Here is a 17,809-nt window from a genome sequence, read left to right as displayed (position 1 = left end):
CAGTCTGAGATTTTTTTTTAAATCTTAAATGACCATAAATCCTTGCCGGGAACCTGACTGAGTCCAGTGCCCAATTTCGGACACGTGCATAGTCATAATGCCACCTATTGGCAACACACACAAAAATGATCTCGAGAACTGTTCGTCCGATTGACTTCAAACTTGGGGAGTGCGTTGCCAGGAACCCGACTGAGTGCGGTGCCCAATTTCGGACACACACATAGACTATGTGCGTGTGGCCACCTACTGCCAACACAAATTTACTGGCAACATAAAAAGCGGTTTATCTTGAGAACCCTTTATCTCGAGAACCGTTCATCCGATCCGGCAGCGCTCTCCCCAAGGTCCCCCCAAAAATGTAAAAATAAATAAATAAATAAAGAGGTAAAAATGTTTAAAGTAAATATCTTCCATGTTTCTAACCTCAGTTAGCGGACTTGGTCTGTTGTAACGGAGGAGTAACAACAAGGTGCCACAACGTGTTGCTACTGTGGTTAATCTGAGTAGAGATCAACAACATGGACCAGGCTTCTTGACTGCAAAGTGATATGATTAGATGTGAGACAGCAGAACACATTGATTAGCCAATCAGACTTGAGTATTAATTCAACACCGCCATGTAATAAGGCCATGTTTTACAACTTTTATTGTTGTAAAAGTTTGTCTCTGTTTCTCTGCATCTCTCTTTTTCTCAATAGATTGATGCTGATGGAGACTGTCGAACGCGCTCAGCTTTGGAACGTTTTCAACCAGGTGTGTATGTGACTGAAAAAAAAACAAAGGTTAAAGATTTGCCTAGACTTTGCTGTACGTCGGCTGTTATTAACAGTCAGGCGGCTTCTCTAAGTTTACAAGAGAGACCCATTTTGCATCAGAAAACAATTGGATCAAAACATACTTTTTGATCAAACAATAATTCAAACGCAATACTCTAATGTATTGACCCCTATTATGTAATACAATGTAATCAAAGCTGAAGACCAATGATCTATGAAAAATCACACCCAGCTGTTGAAGTAAGTGGTGCAGGTGGGAGCAGTCATCTGAGGAAAAGTAAATCCAGGTTACAGCGTCTGGCTGGCTCACTGCGCCAGGCCCCAGACCAGGTGTGTGTGTGTGAGAGACTGACTCACTGCGCCAGGCCCAGCCCCAGAGCAGGCGACCGACGCGCGCTTCTTCCCCTGCAGACAGCTGCTTCTCGGCCGGGGAGAGCCGGCCCCCGGCCAGGAAAGAGCCATGAGCCGTGACCGCTGGGACATCGTGAATAGCGATATTCCTGGAATGCGAATTATGACGAGCCTTTGCATCTACATTAATCAAAGATATTGACACTTTTTTGTAAATGTTGCATGCTTATTTGTGCTGACAATTGTGTGTGCCTCCAACTTCCGTGCTGTTTGACGCCTGGTGTGTTGCATTGGGCACATGATGTCATGCACGCACCCGCCACCCTCTCCATATGCATAGGCTACTCCTGATTGGTCTATCCTCTCATGCTACAAACCAACATCTCGTGCTAAAATGGATGGACAGACACATATATGTCGTCGCTGTCCAATGAAAACCACTTAGTCAATTTGTTATGATTTTTACTTTTTAATATAAACGGAATATATCCATTCTGAATCTACTGGCAGGTTTTGACGTCTAAATGACCAATGAAAACACGTTTTACTGGGTAATCTATGTAACACGTACTACCATTGGATGCTAGACCCGCCCATCACATCGCGTATGTGACAGCTGGACCTCCATGCTTCCCCCCACCTCATGAGGACTTTCCCGGAGAAGTGACCGGGCACGCTGCTGAATCGAATGCCGGCTGTGTTTCGGCTTGGTTTTGTGTGATTCTGGCATCGTCTGACGTAAATAGATCAATAAGGTGTATTTCCTGAAAAGTTGGCGTTTTGGAGATAAGTGGTTGTCATAGGACAGCGATGATGTATCCTATAGAAATGGCTGCACCGCTTCAAAAGAAGAAATTAGAACTCACAAAGTATCTGTGACTCCATGTTGGATGACATTTTTGGCCTTGGCCCTGCACCTTGACTGACTTCAATTTTGAAGTGTGTTTGCTACTGCTGTTGTTTTACTTTGGATGACATTTTTGCTCACAGCCCTGCTTTATTTCTTGTATTATTTTTTTCTGTGGACACAAATAAACTCAGTGCGTTTTCCCCCAGGTGACATTAAACTCCCAGCACCAGCGTCACCATCGCTTCTGTCTGCGGCTGATGCTGAAAAATCCTGATAACCACGCCTTGAATGTCCTCTGCGGACACAACGCCCTGGTGTCTGGGAGCTTCAAACATGCCCTGGGTAAAACACACATGCACGCATGCACACACACACACACACACACACACACACACACACACACACACACACACACACACACACACACACAAACAAACAACAGCATACACAGATTATATCTACACATGCAGATTAAATTTAGACGCAGCAAAGTTATAGGTAACTTGATGCCAATCAGTAAGCTTTACAACTTCAGAAAACAAACATGATTATTTCAGCACAATGAGATATCAGTTGGAGACATCTAAATGTACTTACTCATGTGGCTTCATGATTATTTCAGCACAATGAGATATCAGTTGGAGACATCTAAATGTACTTACTCATGTGGCTTAGTGTGCTATACTTTCATAGTTTAACACGTTGAGTGCCATAGCCGAGATATCTCGTCTTACATAATCCAACGGTTGAGTGCCATAGACGAGCTATCTCGTCTTACATAAACATTTTTTTTTTTTGACGGTGGGACATCAATCAACCCCTTTTACGTCTTCTATATCAATATTGGGAGGAAGAGAATGTGTATAATCTATTTTACCGACCACTAAGTGGCGACAGTTCTCTTCCAAGACAGAGAGAAGCCACAGCCAGCCACAGCCAGCCAGCGCGCTGGAGAAAGCCAGTGTAATTTTCAAGGAAGCAGCTGGGCGAAAACTCCCTCGATCCCACACACACACACACACACACACACACACGCGCGCGCACACACACACACTCGAGCACCCCCGCGCATAAATAAGACCAGAATCGCAAAAGCTTACTCAAAGCTCTCAGCCGACACCTCAAGAACAGTTTTACAGTCCAGACGGCCGCGGAGAATCCTCCCCCCGCAGCACAGACGGAGGGAGGAGCCCGGAGACACACACACACTCTCTCCCTCTCTCTCCCCCTCCCCCCAGTCCTGAGAGAGAGAGAGAGAGAGAGAGAGGAGAGAGAGAGAGAGAGAGAGAGAGAGAGAGAGAGAGAGCACACAGAGCGGGAGACAGACACGCCGCGGGGGCAAAGAACGGACAGAGATCCCCTCCCCCCAGAGCCGCGGAGCAACGCGCGAACACACACACACACACACACACACACACACACACACACACACACACACACACACACACACACACACACACACACACACACACACACAATACAGTATACAGACTCGCCCAAGGGCACCCACAATCACAGGCAGGTGACTGTTCTGCTGTTTGATTGAATTTCACAAAACTGCGATTATCTCAGCTTGCTGTCTCAGACGCTAAAACCATGCTGTACTCAACGGCTAATATCTACATAACTACTAACTCTGCAAACTAACTCTTTTAGACAGAGAAAGCACACATTCTATTAGTTATTTTTAGATGATTGGTGTTCACGAAGTCTTAACAGAAAATAATCCTCGGCTCTTGTAAAATGAGCCAGAATCCTAAAAAAAAACCCTGGCACAACTTACCTACAGGATTGAAAAAACGGCTGGCACTCAATGTGTTAAAAAGAACGTAAAGAAAAATGGCTGATTAATGTTACTTTTCCTCAATTTAGGAGAACAAGGAATTATTTAATTGTGAGCTTATACCAATCCCCTGGGTATAGCAGCAGCTCCACTCGCCTGACTAGCATAAACATACCTGATGTCATTTCTGTGTGTGGATCTGTGCCAACAGCTAATGCTAATATAAGCATAGCAGCCAGCATTATGAGGATGTGTGCTGACATGTGTCTCTTTAGGCCAGTATGTACAGGCCTTCAAGACCCACCCCAACAACCCTCTGCACAGCCTGTGTGTGGGACTCACCTTCTTCCACATGGCATCACAGAAGTTTGTAGCTAAACGACATCCACTGCTGCTGCAGGTAGGTGTGTGTGCACGCGCGTGTGTGTGTGTGTGTGTGTGTGTGGCAACGTATTCAACGTCATACGATATCTTACGAAAAGTAGTTTTCCTTCAGTTTCGTGCATAATCCTACGAGTGTCCAGCAACACGAGCAATCAGTGTGCCTGTGCAAGCCCCTGCACCTGCTAAGATTGTTACAGTTATGTTTAGGCAAGTAAAACAACTTGGTTAAGATTAGGGTTTGGGTTTGGTCATGGTGAAATAAGAAAAAGATCCATATCACACTGGCCAGGGGCTCCGGGAACCGTACTCACTTCTGCCTTGCCAAGCCCGCTGTGGTGCTCTGTGGCTGGGTGCCGCAGCACTGCTCCCTGGGGGAGAGGGGCCGGTGAAGTAGATCGGACGGCATCAGGAGCACCGCTTCCCGGGGAGAGAGAGCGGACTCAGCCATCTTTCTCTGGCAGCAGCTGGTCCACGTCACTGGCCCCTCTCCGCCACCCCCCACCCCCGCCTGGACAGCTACCTGGTGGTGACAGTGGGGGAAGCTCAACGCTCAGGCCGGGCGTGGTGCCGCGTTTCCTGGTTATGTTTAAGCAAGTAAAACAACATGGTTGGTTTTAGGCAAGTAAAACAACTTTGTTAACACGTTAAGTGCCATAGCCGAGATAATTCGTCTTACATAATCCAACGCTTGAGTGCCAGAGCCGAGTTTACTCGTCTTACATAAACATTTTTTTTTTGTTGACGGTGGGACATCAATCAACAACTTTTACATCTTCGAGATCACTATTGGAGCAAGAGAATGTGTATAATCTATTTTACCGACCCACTAAGTGTTGACAGTGCTCCCCCAGACGACCGAAATCAAAGAAAAAACTGCCGCGGGAGCAAGCCGTTCAAGGAAATGGCGAGGCGATTTTACAGTAATCCATTCAAGACTTGTCTTGCCTGAGAGCGGCCGCGCACCGGCAGCAGCACACAGAGAGCGGAGAGCGATTTGCAAAATAGATTATAGGTGAAACACACTTTGAAACACCTCAGAAAGGCCAGAATCAACATCTGCCCATCGCCCACGCATTCCCCGGCCCATCTTGACTCGCACAAGGAGCGTCCGCACGCAGGCAAGCAGGCAGGCAGGCACGCAGGCAGGCAGGCAGGCAGCAGCAACGCGCTTCTGACACGCCCGCTGTACAGCCAGGAGGAAGGAGGAGAAGACACACGGAGGGAGGAGTTTGAATGAGAGGGGTGTTTCCTGTTGTTATGGAGGAAATTACTGTTCAAAACTATTGTTTAGAATGTCTGACGGTCTTACTGATGCCAAAAATTAATGGTTAAAGTGACTGTTTCACAAAAAGCCATTTATCTCTGAATAAATTTCCAGACGCTGAAACCATGCTGTACTCAACGGCTAATATCTACATAACTACTAACTCTGCAAACTAACTCTTTTAGACAGAGAAAGCACACATTCTATTAGTTATTTTTAGATGATTGGTGTTCATGAATTCTTAACAGAAAATAATCCTCGGCTGTTGTAAAATGAGCCAGAATCGTCAAAAACAACCCTGGCACAACTTACCCACAGGATTGAAAACATGGCTGGCACTCAATGTGTTAATGTTCGGGTCATGATTTGGGTTAGGCTTAAATAACGAAAACGTGAGATGTGACTTATGGTTGAAATGGTGACTTTGGACATGTGGGAGTGAACACGGATCTCCGGCGTGAAAGCAGAGTGTTTTGCGCCTCCTCCACCCTGACCACTAAGCGGCACTGTGGCTTATTTGAATGTTGCACTGCCGTGGCGTGGATTTCAGACGTTACGTGGTTATATACACAAATGATAGTTACATTATTTCTCGTAGGTTTTAGTGTGAACAGCGAATGAGAACAACATGAGTGTGGTGCCCCCAAATTAAACACTGGCACCCCCTGCTGGCTTTTTATTTATCTACCTTATTTCTGTGTTCTTATGTGTGTGTGTTGCAGGGCTTCTCGTTCCTGTGGCGGTACGTGGAGCTGCGTGGCGAGTGTCAGGAGAGCCTGTACAACCTGGGCCGAGCGCTGCACCAGGTGGGCCTGACCCATCTGGCCATACACTACTACCAGAAAGCACTGACGCTGCCTGCAACCCCACTAGAGGTGCACACACACACACACGCACACACACACACACACACACACACACACACACACACACACACACACACACACACACACACACACACACACACACACACACACACACACACACAGACAGCCCCCGCAACCCTTTCCCCCCTTCACCCTCTCTATCCCACCCCCCTCCTCTCCTTCCTCCTCTTTTCGACCATTTAGTAGTTGAATTCACAAGCCACTTCTTAACATGCAGTGGAATCCGTATTATAACCCGCTCCTAGCCGGTTGGCCTGCATGTTAAACAACAATTAGCTGGCCTACGCGTACTCCCGCGAGTCCGTATCATATTCATCTCGGTCGCCGGTGTAGGATCCGGGTTAGCGCAAGTTTAACTCTGGCAGGTCATGATCCAGATCATCTCGCTGTTATGTGTGAGTGGGCACGTGGTGGCACTTTACAAACCATTAATGTCCCATCATTATTTTCATGAATGGACGTAGCGTTAGTTACGTGGCTGGATTATTTGGAAGAGAGCCAATATAGATGAGTAAACAACTAAAAGTTGAATCCCCCATCTGCCAGTTTAAAAATGCAACAAGAGAGATGATGATAGCCTATTAGAGTTGCGCAATCTTGACCTCAGTCAGATCGTCAATCGCCACCCTTTGACATCGCCAATACATGATGTCATCGCGCAAACACATGGCTATATATTATATGGATGTTAACGTCCATATTAATTAGCTTCAGCTGCGCTCTTGCTGTAGGCTACTTTGCTAACTTAGCATCGATGCTAGCGGGACTTACCCAGCTATTGTCATTGCCTGCTTTTACTGCTGCTTGCTGGTAATAATCCCATCATTCCCATATCAGAAAAAGTCTCCAGATTTGTCGCTAACGTTAGTCTCTTCTGATAAGTTTTCTTGAGTTGGATGCAGCCAAGTCTATTGTGTGATGAGGCAGCCATTTGAGGCAGGCAGTGTTGTGTGACTGAGCGTCCACACTGCGGAGAGAGGAGAGGAGCTGACTGACTGACAGCCTATGGACCCTCTATTAAAACGGCATGTTTATGAATGGAGTTTGGTTGAAGATTCGCTAAAGCTGTTTCCTATCACATTTCTTGTTATGCTACCGCTATCATGTTTAACACATTCACTGCTAGCAGTTTTTTTTTTACTGTAGGTAGCTTCTGCCAAGTTTTTTTTTTGAGGATTCTGGCTCATCTTTCAAGAGCCGAGGATTAAGATTTTGTGAACACAAAATATCTCAAAAGAACTAATAGAATGTGTGCTTTCTCTGTCTAAAAGAGTTAGTTTGTAGAGTTAGTAGTTATGTAGACATTAGCAGTTGAATACAGCATGGTTTCAGCGTCTGAAAATTTAAGCTGAGATAAATGGCTTTTTGTGAAATTCGATAGAACAGTCACTTTAAACATTTATTTTTGGCGTAAGACGTCAGACATCTAAACAATAGTTTTGAACAGTAATTTCCTCCATAGCAGCAGGAAACCCCCCTCTCCTTCAAACTCCTCCCTCCGTGTGTGTTTTCCTCCTCCCTCCGTGGCTGCAGCGGTACAAGCGAGGCTCTGCCTGTCTGTGCTGCCTGGCTGCTGGCGACCGCTCTTTGGGCGAGTCTGCATGGGGCTCGTTCGTTTCGGTTGTGAGCTCAGCTGGAATGAAGCTGCGTGCGATTGTGGGCTTTCTGCCAGTGTTTCAAAGTGTGTTGCACCCATAATCTATTATGCAAATTTGCAATCCCCCACCGCCAGCTCCCAGCGCGAAAGCGAAAGCGTTTTCGCCAATCCATTTTACAGTATGAGAATGGTTTCCTCGCGCGTTCCCCTGCAGTTTTGGCTCGCCTTTTTCTAGTCTGGAGAGCACTGTCGCCACTTAGTGGGTCGGTGGAATGGGTTGTACACGTTCGGTGGCTCCCATATTTTTATAGGAGACGTGGGGGGCGTTGATCCAAAAAAAAAATTTTTTTTTTTGACGAGATATCTCATCCACGGCAGTCAAGCGTTGGTTTCTGCTTGACGAGATATCTCGTCCACGGCAGTGAACGTGTTAACACATTCACTGCCAGACGTTTTTTTTTTACTGTAGTTAGCTTCTGCCAGAGTTTTTTTTTTGAGAATTCTGGCTCATCTTTCAAGACCCGAGGATTCTTTTCTGCTAAGATTTTGTGAACACACAATATCTCAAAAGAACTAATAGAATGTGTGCTTTCTCTGTCTAAAAGAGTTAGTTTGTAGAGTTAGTAGTTATGTAAGCATTAGCAGTTGAATACAGCATGGTTTCAGCGTCAGAAAAATTATTCAGAGATAAACGGCTTTTTGTGAAATTCGATAGAACAGTCACTTTAACCATTCATTTTTGGCATCAGTAAGACTTCAGACATCTAAACAATAGTTTTGAACAGTAATTTCCTCCATAACAGCAGGAAACCCCCCTCTGCTTCCAACTCCTCCCTCCGTGTGTGTTCTCCTCCTGCCTCCCTGGCTCTCCAGCGGGCGTGTCACAACGAAGTTGCTGCTGCTGCTGTGCCTGTTTGCGCGGCCGCTGTTTGAGGAAGTCTGGGTGGACTCGCTCGTTTCGTGGAGTTTTGGTTGAGAGCTTTGATGAAGGTTTTGCGATTCTGGTCATATTTATACTGCGTGTTTCAAAGTGTGCATCCAATCTATTCTTGGAACCCCCCACCGTTGCCACCGCTGTGCATCAGCGCGAAAGTGAAAGCGTTTTCGCCATCAATTTTACAGTATGAGAACGGCTTCCTCACGCTTTTCCCTCCAGTTTTGGGTCGCCTCTTTCTACTGTGGAGAGACATGTCGCCACTCAGTGCGTCGGTAAAATAGATTATACACATTCAATACCTCCAATTCTGGTGTAGGAGACGTAAAAGGGTTAGATCAACGTCCCACCGTCAAAAAAAACACGTCGTTGGCAGTCAACAGCTGGATTCTGAAAACGTGTTAACACGTCATTGGCAGTGAACGTGTTAAAAAGGTAAAACTGGAAAATATCCTGTTCTGGCTAGCCAGACATGATCCAGACTTCATGTTTAAAAGCCACTTTTCAGTATGGGGAACTTGTAGCCTGGGTAAACCCAGCCTCCACGTGACCTCTATCTATGTGCTATCAGTCTTCAGTCTTCAGTCTTGTGACTGATAGCACATAGATAGAGGTCACGTGGAGGCTGGGTTTACCCAGGCTAGGGAACTTGCACTCTGTTTCTCCCCATTGTCTGTTCTCCACCTTTGTCTTTTCTCCATCCCTCTAAATTCAATTCAATTCAAAGTGTCTTTTTTGACATTAGATACAGCGGTGTCTGTTGCCAAAGCAAACGTACACATTGTAGTAAACAGAATACAGTTACAGTTACATATTGTTGATGCAAACAGGGAAACGTTCAGTGGAGTAAGAATACAGAGAAATGAGCTCAGCTGCTGTGTCTCAGACTATAACAGGCTGAGACAAACTTAGCTGCCGCCCACAGTCTCTTCTCTTCCTCTCAAAGTACAAATGCTAGTTTCATTTCATTAGAACAGATAGAAGTTTGGAAAGTGTTTTTCAAAGTCAGGGTAATATCCCTCTCTCTGTCGCTCTTCTCTCCCTCTGTCTTTCTCTGTTGGCATCAGCCACTTTTTACACAGAGATCCCACGATATTGCTGTTAGGGAGGCCCGCAATGAGTCCCACAACGAGGGCAGTGTTGCCTTTTACACAGCGTGAGGAGGCATTCTTCTGGCATGACATTCTATCATGAACTAGCTCTGATCAGAGGGGATATCCTCACCTACGACTTACAGAGAGATGTATCAGACGCACACAAAAAAGCCTACCTGCTGGATTGTGGATTGTTTTGAGGAGAGACTGACAGAGAGGGAGTCCTCAGACCACGACTCACCACAGATGCAGACGCACGTTAAATAAGCACGTGTAGGCACAGAGCATTCCTCCTGTAAACACATGTAGGCACAGAGCATAGACCCCTTATACAGCTTGTCAACATTGAGCTGCGCGCGCATCGTGTAGGCAAAAAACCGTCAGCCCAGCATTGACAGACAGTGAGAACTGTGTGAAAGCCACGCTGTCAGGACTGCTCTGTGCCCATCTGCAACACACAGTTATATTTTAGTTTTAAAATGCAGTTCTCGGCTTACTACCACAGCTTATCGCCTAGTGATAAGCAATGTTATGCATCGAAATTAACGTTGTTTAATGGGATATGTCTTACAGACCCATACGCACTGGCGCTGTCAATTGGCCAAGCCTATATGGCCAGCAATACATATCATGCATTCCTTTATAACTGGGGATAGCGTAGATAATTATTATGTAACTTGCAAAGATATATTGTTATGTTGATAATGCACACAACTCAATAATGACATTATGTAACGTTACTTGGTCCGTTAACTAACCGAGCGATGTTGAGCAGCCTATAGTTTCAGGCAGCTTACCTGATTATGAAGAGCACTACAAAGTCGGGCATTTTTAATGATGTCCTCGTTCCAATCAGTTCAACTCAATAATGACATTATTTAACGTTACTTGGTTGTTAACTAACCGAGCGATGTGGCTGCAGCCTACTACAGTTTACCTGATATGAAATGAGCGAGCACTGCAAAGTCGGGCATTTTTAACGATTTCCTCTTTCGGCTTGCAACCAAAGACACCTACGGTTAGCATTAAAAGCAGTATGAGTTGACGGGATTCGGTAAAACTTTAGTCCTTGCTTTGTTGATAGTGTAACAGACTGTTCAGTGTTGTGTTGTGTTGTGTTCTATTGCGTGTGTGCGAGGCTGTGTATGTTCCCTCGAGTTGCGTAGAACAGGATATGTGGGGAGAATTAGGTGAATTATAACGTTACAGCCTGGCTCTATCGTTTATTATTTTATTAACCAAGTGTGAATAGGCGGACCCGAATACTCTCCTACAATAACTTTCCGATTCTGGCATCCCACTGTACAACACGAAGACATATCTAGCTCGAATAGTTTTCGGGCGACTGGAAAACTACTTGACAGGGCTGCGCGGAGTCTGTCTTTCTGCCTCCGTCTTGCGCATCTGACGCTGTTTGTTGTCATTGTGACGTAGGCGTATATAAGGGGTCTATTCCTCCTGTAAACACATGTAGGCACAGAGCATTCCTCCTGTAAACACATGTAGGCACAGAGCATTCCTCCTGTAAACACATGTAGGCACAGAGCATTCCTCCTGTAAACACATGTAGGCACAGAGCGCACATAGCATTCCTCCTGTAAGCACATGTAGGCACATAGCATTCCTCCTGTAAACACATGTAGGCACAGAGCATTCCTCCTGTAAACACATGTAGGCACAGAGCATTCCTCCTGTAAACACATGTAGGCACAGAGCATTCCTCCTGTAAGCACATGTAGGCACAGAGCATTCCTCCTGTAAGCACATGTAGGCACAGAGCATTCCTCCTGTAAACACATGTAGGCACAGAGCATTCCTCCTGTAAACACATGTAGGCACAGAGCATTCCTCCTGTAAACACATGTAGGCACAGAGCATTCCTCCTGTAAACACATGTAGGCACAGAGCATTCCTCCTGTAAGCACATGTAGGCACAGAGCATTCCTCCTGTAAATACATGTAGGCACAGAGCATTCCTCCTGTAAACACATGTAGGCACAGAGCATTCCTCCTGTAAACACATGTAGGCACAGAGCATTCCTCCTGTAAGCACATGTAGGCACAGAGCATTCCTCCTGTAAACACATGTAGGCACAGAGCATTCCTCCTGTAAACACATGTAGGCACAGAGCATTCCTCCTGTAAACACATGTAGGCACAGAGCATTCCTCCTGTAAACACATGTAGGCACAGAGCATTCCTCCTGTAAACACATGTAGGCACAGAGCATTCCTCCTGTAAGCACATGTAGGCACAGAGCATTCCTCCTGTAAGCACATGTAGGCACAGAGCATCCCTCCTGTAAACACATGTAGGCACAGAGCATTCCTCCTGTAAACACATGTAGGCACAGAGCATCCCTCCTGTAAACACATGTAGGCACAGAGCATTCCTCCTGTAAGCACATGTAGGCACAGAGCATTCCTCCTGTAAACACATGTGGGCACAGAGCATTCCTCCTGTAAACACATGTAGGCACAGAGCATTCCTCCTGTAAACACATGTAGGCACAGAGCATTCCTCCTGTAAGCACGTGTAGCACAGAGCATTCCTCCTGTAAACACATGTAGGCACAGAGCATTCCTCCTGTAAACACATGTAGGCACAGAGCATTCCTCCTGTAAACACATGTAGGCACAGAGCATTCCTCCTGTAAACACATGTAGGCACAGAGCATTCCTCCTGTAAACACATGTAGGCACAGAGCATTCCTCCTGTAAACACATGTAGGCACAGAGCATTCCTCCTGTAAACACATGTAGGCACAGAGCATTCCTCCTGTAAGCACATGTAGGCACAGAGCATCCCTCCTGTAAACACATGTAGGCACAGAGCATTCCTCCTGTAAACACATGTAGGCACAGAGCATTCCTCCTGTAAACACATGTAGGCACAGAGCATTCCTCCTGTAAACACATGTAGGCACAGAGCATTCCTCCTGTAAGCACATGTAGGCACAGAGCATCCCTCCTGTAAACACATGTAGGCACAGAGCATTCCTCCTGTAAACACATGTAGGCACAGAGCATTCCTCCTGTAAACACATGTAGGCACAGAGCATTCCTCCTGTAAACACATGTAGGCACAGAGCATTCCTCCTGTAAACACATGTAGGCACAGAGCATTCCTCCTGTAAACACATGTAGGCATAGAGCATTCCTCCTGTAAACACATGTAGGCATAGAGCATTCCTCCTGTAAACACATGTAGGCACAGAGCATTCCTCCTGTAAGCACATGTAGGCACAGAGCATCCCTCCTGTAAACACATGTAGGCACAGAGCATTCCTCCTGTAAACACATGTAGGCACAGAGCATTCCTCCTGTAAACACATGTAGGCATAGAGCATTCCTCCTGTAAACACATGTAGGCACAGAGCATTCCTCCTGTAAGCACATGTAGGCACAGAGCATTCCTCCTGTAAACACGTGTAGGCACAGAGCATCCCTCCTGTAAACACATGTAGGCAGTGGCACAGAGCATTCCTCCTGTAAACACATGTAGGCACAGAGCATTCCTCCTGTAAGCAGTGAGAAAGCAACCTTACTTTCACTTATGCCTTTCCCCTTTTTATTGCTGCGACGGCCGTAACGTCAAATGTATTATAATATTCCTATGGAGTTATGGATTTGTTGGGATATAGGCTATTTAGTAGGCTATAAATGCACAGGATTACTATAACGTTTTTCGGAAGGGAACATGCCAGGGCTGTGAATCTTCACTAGCCTCACGATTCGATTACGATTCAACTATCTTCGATTCGATTCCACGATGCATCACGATGCATCTCGATCTCCATACAGCTCAAAGTATCACAGCTCCAAGTATCAAATCCTCAATTTTCTATATTATTACTGCACATGGCTACTTTTTCATCAATTAATACAAGCAATCAGATAAATATCAAGTCCCTTTTTTACTTAGAAAATGCTTTAAAATCTGAATGTCAACAGAAATTTAAACGTAAACGATTCAACAATTCATCTGTCAATGATTCGATTCGATTTACACGTCTGCATCGCGATGCATCGTTTAAACGATTAATTTTGACACCCCTAGAACGTGCACAGACGAGACTGCAGTAAACAGCGATTCCCCCTCTTTGATCCGCCTTCCCGCGGGTTACCCTTTTAAATAGATGTTGATTCGGATACTACCTCCACTGCCGGAACGAAAGGCGTAACAAAATGACTCGCCATTCCCTCCTTGTGACTTTTAAACAGGAGGCGAGGCGTAATGATGCCACAACGATCGCGGCTTTCACAGGCTGTGTAAAATGGGCTATTCTCTCATCTCTCTCTTTTATCGCTCTCTCCCTCTCTCTCTCATCGCTCTCTCCCTCTGTCTCTCTCTCTCCCTCTCTCCATCCCTGCAGGGCATAGCTGACGATCAGGTGGATCTAAGGAGAGAAATCGCCTTCAACCTCTCCCTCATCTATCAGGCCAGTGGGAACGTGGAGATGGCCCGCCAGCTCATCAACACACACTGCATTGTCTGAACACACACACACACACACACACACACACAATCCAAAATCATTGTCATTGCCAGTGTTTCCTGTAGATTTTTGTTTGTTTGTATATTTTTGGTTTTGAGACCCAGGTTAATTTGCTATGAGTGCTGCAGTATCAGAACATCATGATATCTGGACATTTCTGCTCTATTATTAATTGTAATTAAATTGTAATATTTATTTAGGTGACGATTTATTGTTACATTTTCCTTGTATTTATATTATATATATATATATATATTGTATTCCTTAACCACCACAGCTAATGAATGTCAAGGAAACACTGGTTGTTACGGTCATCATTTGAACATGCGCGCACACACACACACACACACACACACACACACACACACACACACACACACACGCACGCACGCACACACCGACCGAGTATCACCATGTCTTCATGCAGAGAATTGCAGGACATTGTTTGAAACATGTTTCCAATGCAAGCTGTAAAATAATACTTTGTCAGTACATATTTTTTCATATGATCCTGTTGAATAAAAACACATTTAATTTTGTTGGATTTAACTATTGTCTTTAATGCCATTCTTTTCTCAGTAGAATCAGACTATGCTTCATTGTTTTCTTTTATATTACATTACAAACTGCCCATAGTCTTTATCCTGTTGTTACCATTCAATTTCAGCATTTTAAAGCTTTTTGATTGAAAGCTAAATAGCTTCATCATCATCATCATCATCAACCTTTATTTAACCAGGCAAGTCTGTAAGAACAAATTCTTATCCAGTGTGACAGCCTGGTAGGAGGCAAAAGACCTCATAAGGCGGGGAAGGGGATGCAGGAGGGAATTCGGAATCGACGATTAAAAATGGACATCACAAACAGTCACAGAGGCAGTAACATACAATACATGTAGTTAACAGACAATTAGCACAGAAGCAGACACTTAAAAACAATAAAAATCCTGCAGTTATGTACAGGACAGCACACAGTTGTAGTAGACAGCACATAAGCAGCACACAGCAGTATAAAGGCAGCATGTATAGGCAGACAGACATCACAGTAGCCGGCAGACAGGGCATGTTAGTATGGCCATACCATCACAGTCACACAGGCAAACATAAACAGACACATGGACAGGGTGGAGAGCATCAGGAGAAGCTTATGCTCTAAGGTGTTTGTAATTGTGTCCCTGAAGGAGCGCATGGGAACAAAGCTTTCCATAAGAAGGGTTTTTTGAAGTTGGTTCCAGCTATCAGCTGCCGCAAACTGAAAGGAGGAGCGGCCCAAGGAGGAATGGGCTCTGGGGACCTTCAGCAGGAGGTGCGTGGCAGAGCGGGTGTTGTACATGGGGGGTGAGCGTAACTGCAGTAGGTGTGTTAGGTAGGGGGGAGTGAGGCCTAGAAGTGTTTTGTAAATAAATAAACGTCAGCCAGCGAATGTCTCGTCTGATTTTGAGGGAGGGCCAGTTTACCAGGGAGTATAGTTTGCAGTGGAGTGTCCTATAGGGGGCATTTGTGGCAAAGCGGATGGCAGCTTCAACTTTATCCGCTTTTACCATTTTTACTGTTGTCAACCTCATTCCAGTCATCATCATCATTATGACTGCTACCAATAAAGCTATTATATCCTACAAAGTGTGGGTTATAACGGCAATATTGGGAGCAATATTGGTAGATGATTCTGGGCCACAATGTAAAAACAGTTTTATATTTGTTAATGAATGGTATTTAAAGTATGAAGGGAATTTTTTCAGATCATAATAAATAAGATGGAAGTAGCTTTGGAACATCTGAGAGCTTGTTGTTTTCTGTTGTTTTCTGGTCATGTGACAAAAGCTGCAAATATGGATGGAAGCAGAAGTAGTAGCTTTCTTTTGTTGTGACAGGGATTAAGGCAGTGGGATTATTTGCCAAATCCCTCTTCCTCTCTCATCTCAACTATGCTCCCAATGTCTTTCCTCCTCTCTTCCTCTCTCATCTCAACTGTCTGCTCCCAACGTCTTTCCTCCTCTCTTCCTCTCTCATCTCAACTGTCTGCTCCCAACGTCTTTCCTCCTCTCTTCCTCTCTCATCTCAACTGTCTGCTCCCAACGTCTTTCCTCCTCTCTTCCTCTCTCATCTCAACTGTCTGCTCCCAATGTCTTTCCTCCTCTCTTCCTCTCTCATCTCAACTGTCTGCTCCCAACGTCTTTCCTCCGCGGGTCACTGCACTGAGTGCACTCTCATCTAGGCCAGGGTATCTCAGATGTTTTCCATGTCCCCAACCCCCAAATAGGCACCAGGCAGGCCCCACTGCCCTCCCAACTCATAAAACTGTCCCCCATATGGCCCCATTCTCCTGTGTTGAACTACACTGAGCCTAAAATAGTCAACTTTAAACATTCTCTAATTGGGATAATTTTTAGTGAATAATATTGAAATTAAACTATTCATCGTTTTGCCAGTTTGGGCACTGATCTACAGTAGGCCAGTGATTCTCATCCTTTTTCCTGTGAAGGAGCCCTAATTTATCGTTAGACCCAAATAGAGAATATTCTTTACTAGGCATCTTGTGCTCGATTCCTAGGCTCGCATTGTCCAGGCTTGCTACACCCTGCAGCTCTCACACGCAGCTCGCCCTCGCCTGCAGCTCTCAGCTGCTGCGTGGCCTCGCCTGCTCAGCTCTATTGGCAGGCGCAACTGCCCAACTTTGCATCACTGATGACATCACTTAGTGATGACATCACAATTGATCGAGTGACCAGACATTGTGACATCATCAGTGACATCACAATTGCTCGAGATCGCGGACCAAAATCGCAGACAGAGCCAATTTACCATCACTGATGTCATCATCGAGTGCTCGAGTGACAGCACTGATGATGTCGTAGACATGATATCACAATTGATTGAGTGACATCACTGATTATGTCATAGACATTGTGACATCATCAGTGACATCACAATTGGTGGGCCAAAAATGGAAACAAACAGACACAGAGCCCCCTTCCTCCCTTTTATTGTTTGATGATTTTGTCCAGAATTCTATGTAGCCTATTGTAGAGATAACAGATAAATAAACCATGATCAATATAGTCATCATTCTACTTTCTCTAATAAAATTTAATTGTGATTCAAGGACCCCTGGTGGTCCCAGGACCCCACGTTGAGGAACTCTGATCTAGGCTACAGAAAGGAGGGGGTTTTAAATCACTATTTTCTTTTGAGGTCTTGAGGTCTGTTAATGGACGTTCATATAACAAGGCCGCGGCTTTAGAAAAGTTCACAGCCGTCACTGGTACTGATGTAGGCGGATGCGACTAGTTTGTTAACGCCGGTAGGTAGGAGGACATTATCGTGAGAAAACGGTTCGGATTGGATTGTGTCATGTCTCTCCTCCGCTGGTCCAGCGCGAAACGGAGATAGTC

General features: G+C 45.3%; 1 protein-coding gene across 2 annotated transcripts in view; it reads left to right on the top strand.

The window, feature by feature from the left end:
• Nucleotides 1–14,899, top strand: part of gtf3c3 (general transcription factor IIIC, polypeptide 3) — a 51,976-nt gene extending 37,077 nt beyond the window's left edge. Inside the window, exons 15-19 of one of the 2 annotated variants that reach the window (XM_083634369.1) lie at nucleotides 699–753; nucleotides 2,184–2,319; nucleotides 4,036–4,160; nucleotides 6,131–6,283; nucleotides 14,303–14,899. In XM_083634369.1, coding sequence (XP_083490495.1) covers nucleotides 699–753; nucleotides 2,184–2,319; nucleotides 4,036–4,160; nucleotides 6,131–6,283; nucleotides 14,303–14,323 — 490 coding nt within the window. In that variant the 3' untranslated portion in view covers nucleotides 14,324–14,899. Of the gene's footprint in view, nucleotides 1–698; nucleotides 754–2,183; nucleotides 2,320–4,035; nucleotides 4,161–6,130; nucleotides 6,284–14,295 lie in introns of both variants that reach the window. The other variant, XM_083634368.1, reaches the window with a different exon arrangement.
• Nucleotides 14,900–17,809: the final 2,910 nt, after the last annotated feature.

This window comes from Poromitra crassiceps (assembly GCF_964638095.1).
Source record: "Poromitra crassiceps genome assembly, chromosome: 3".
NCBI lineage: Eukaryota > Metazoa > Chordata > Actinopteri > Beryciformes > Melamphaidae > Poromitra > Poromitra crassiceps.
Note: the sequence above shows the minus strand (reverse complement) of the source record. Positions and strands in the feature narration are given on the sequence as shown.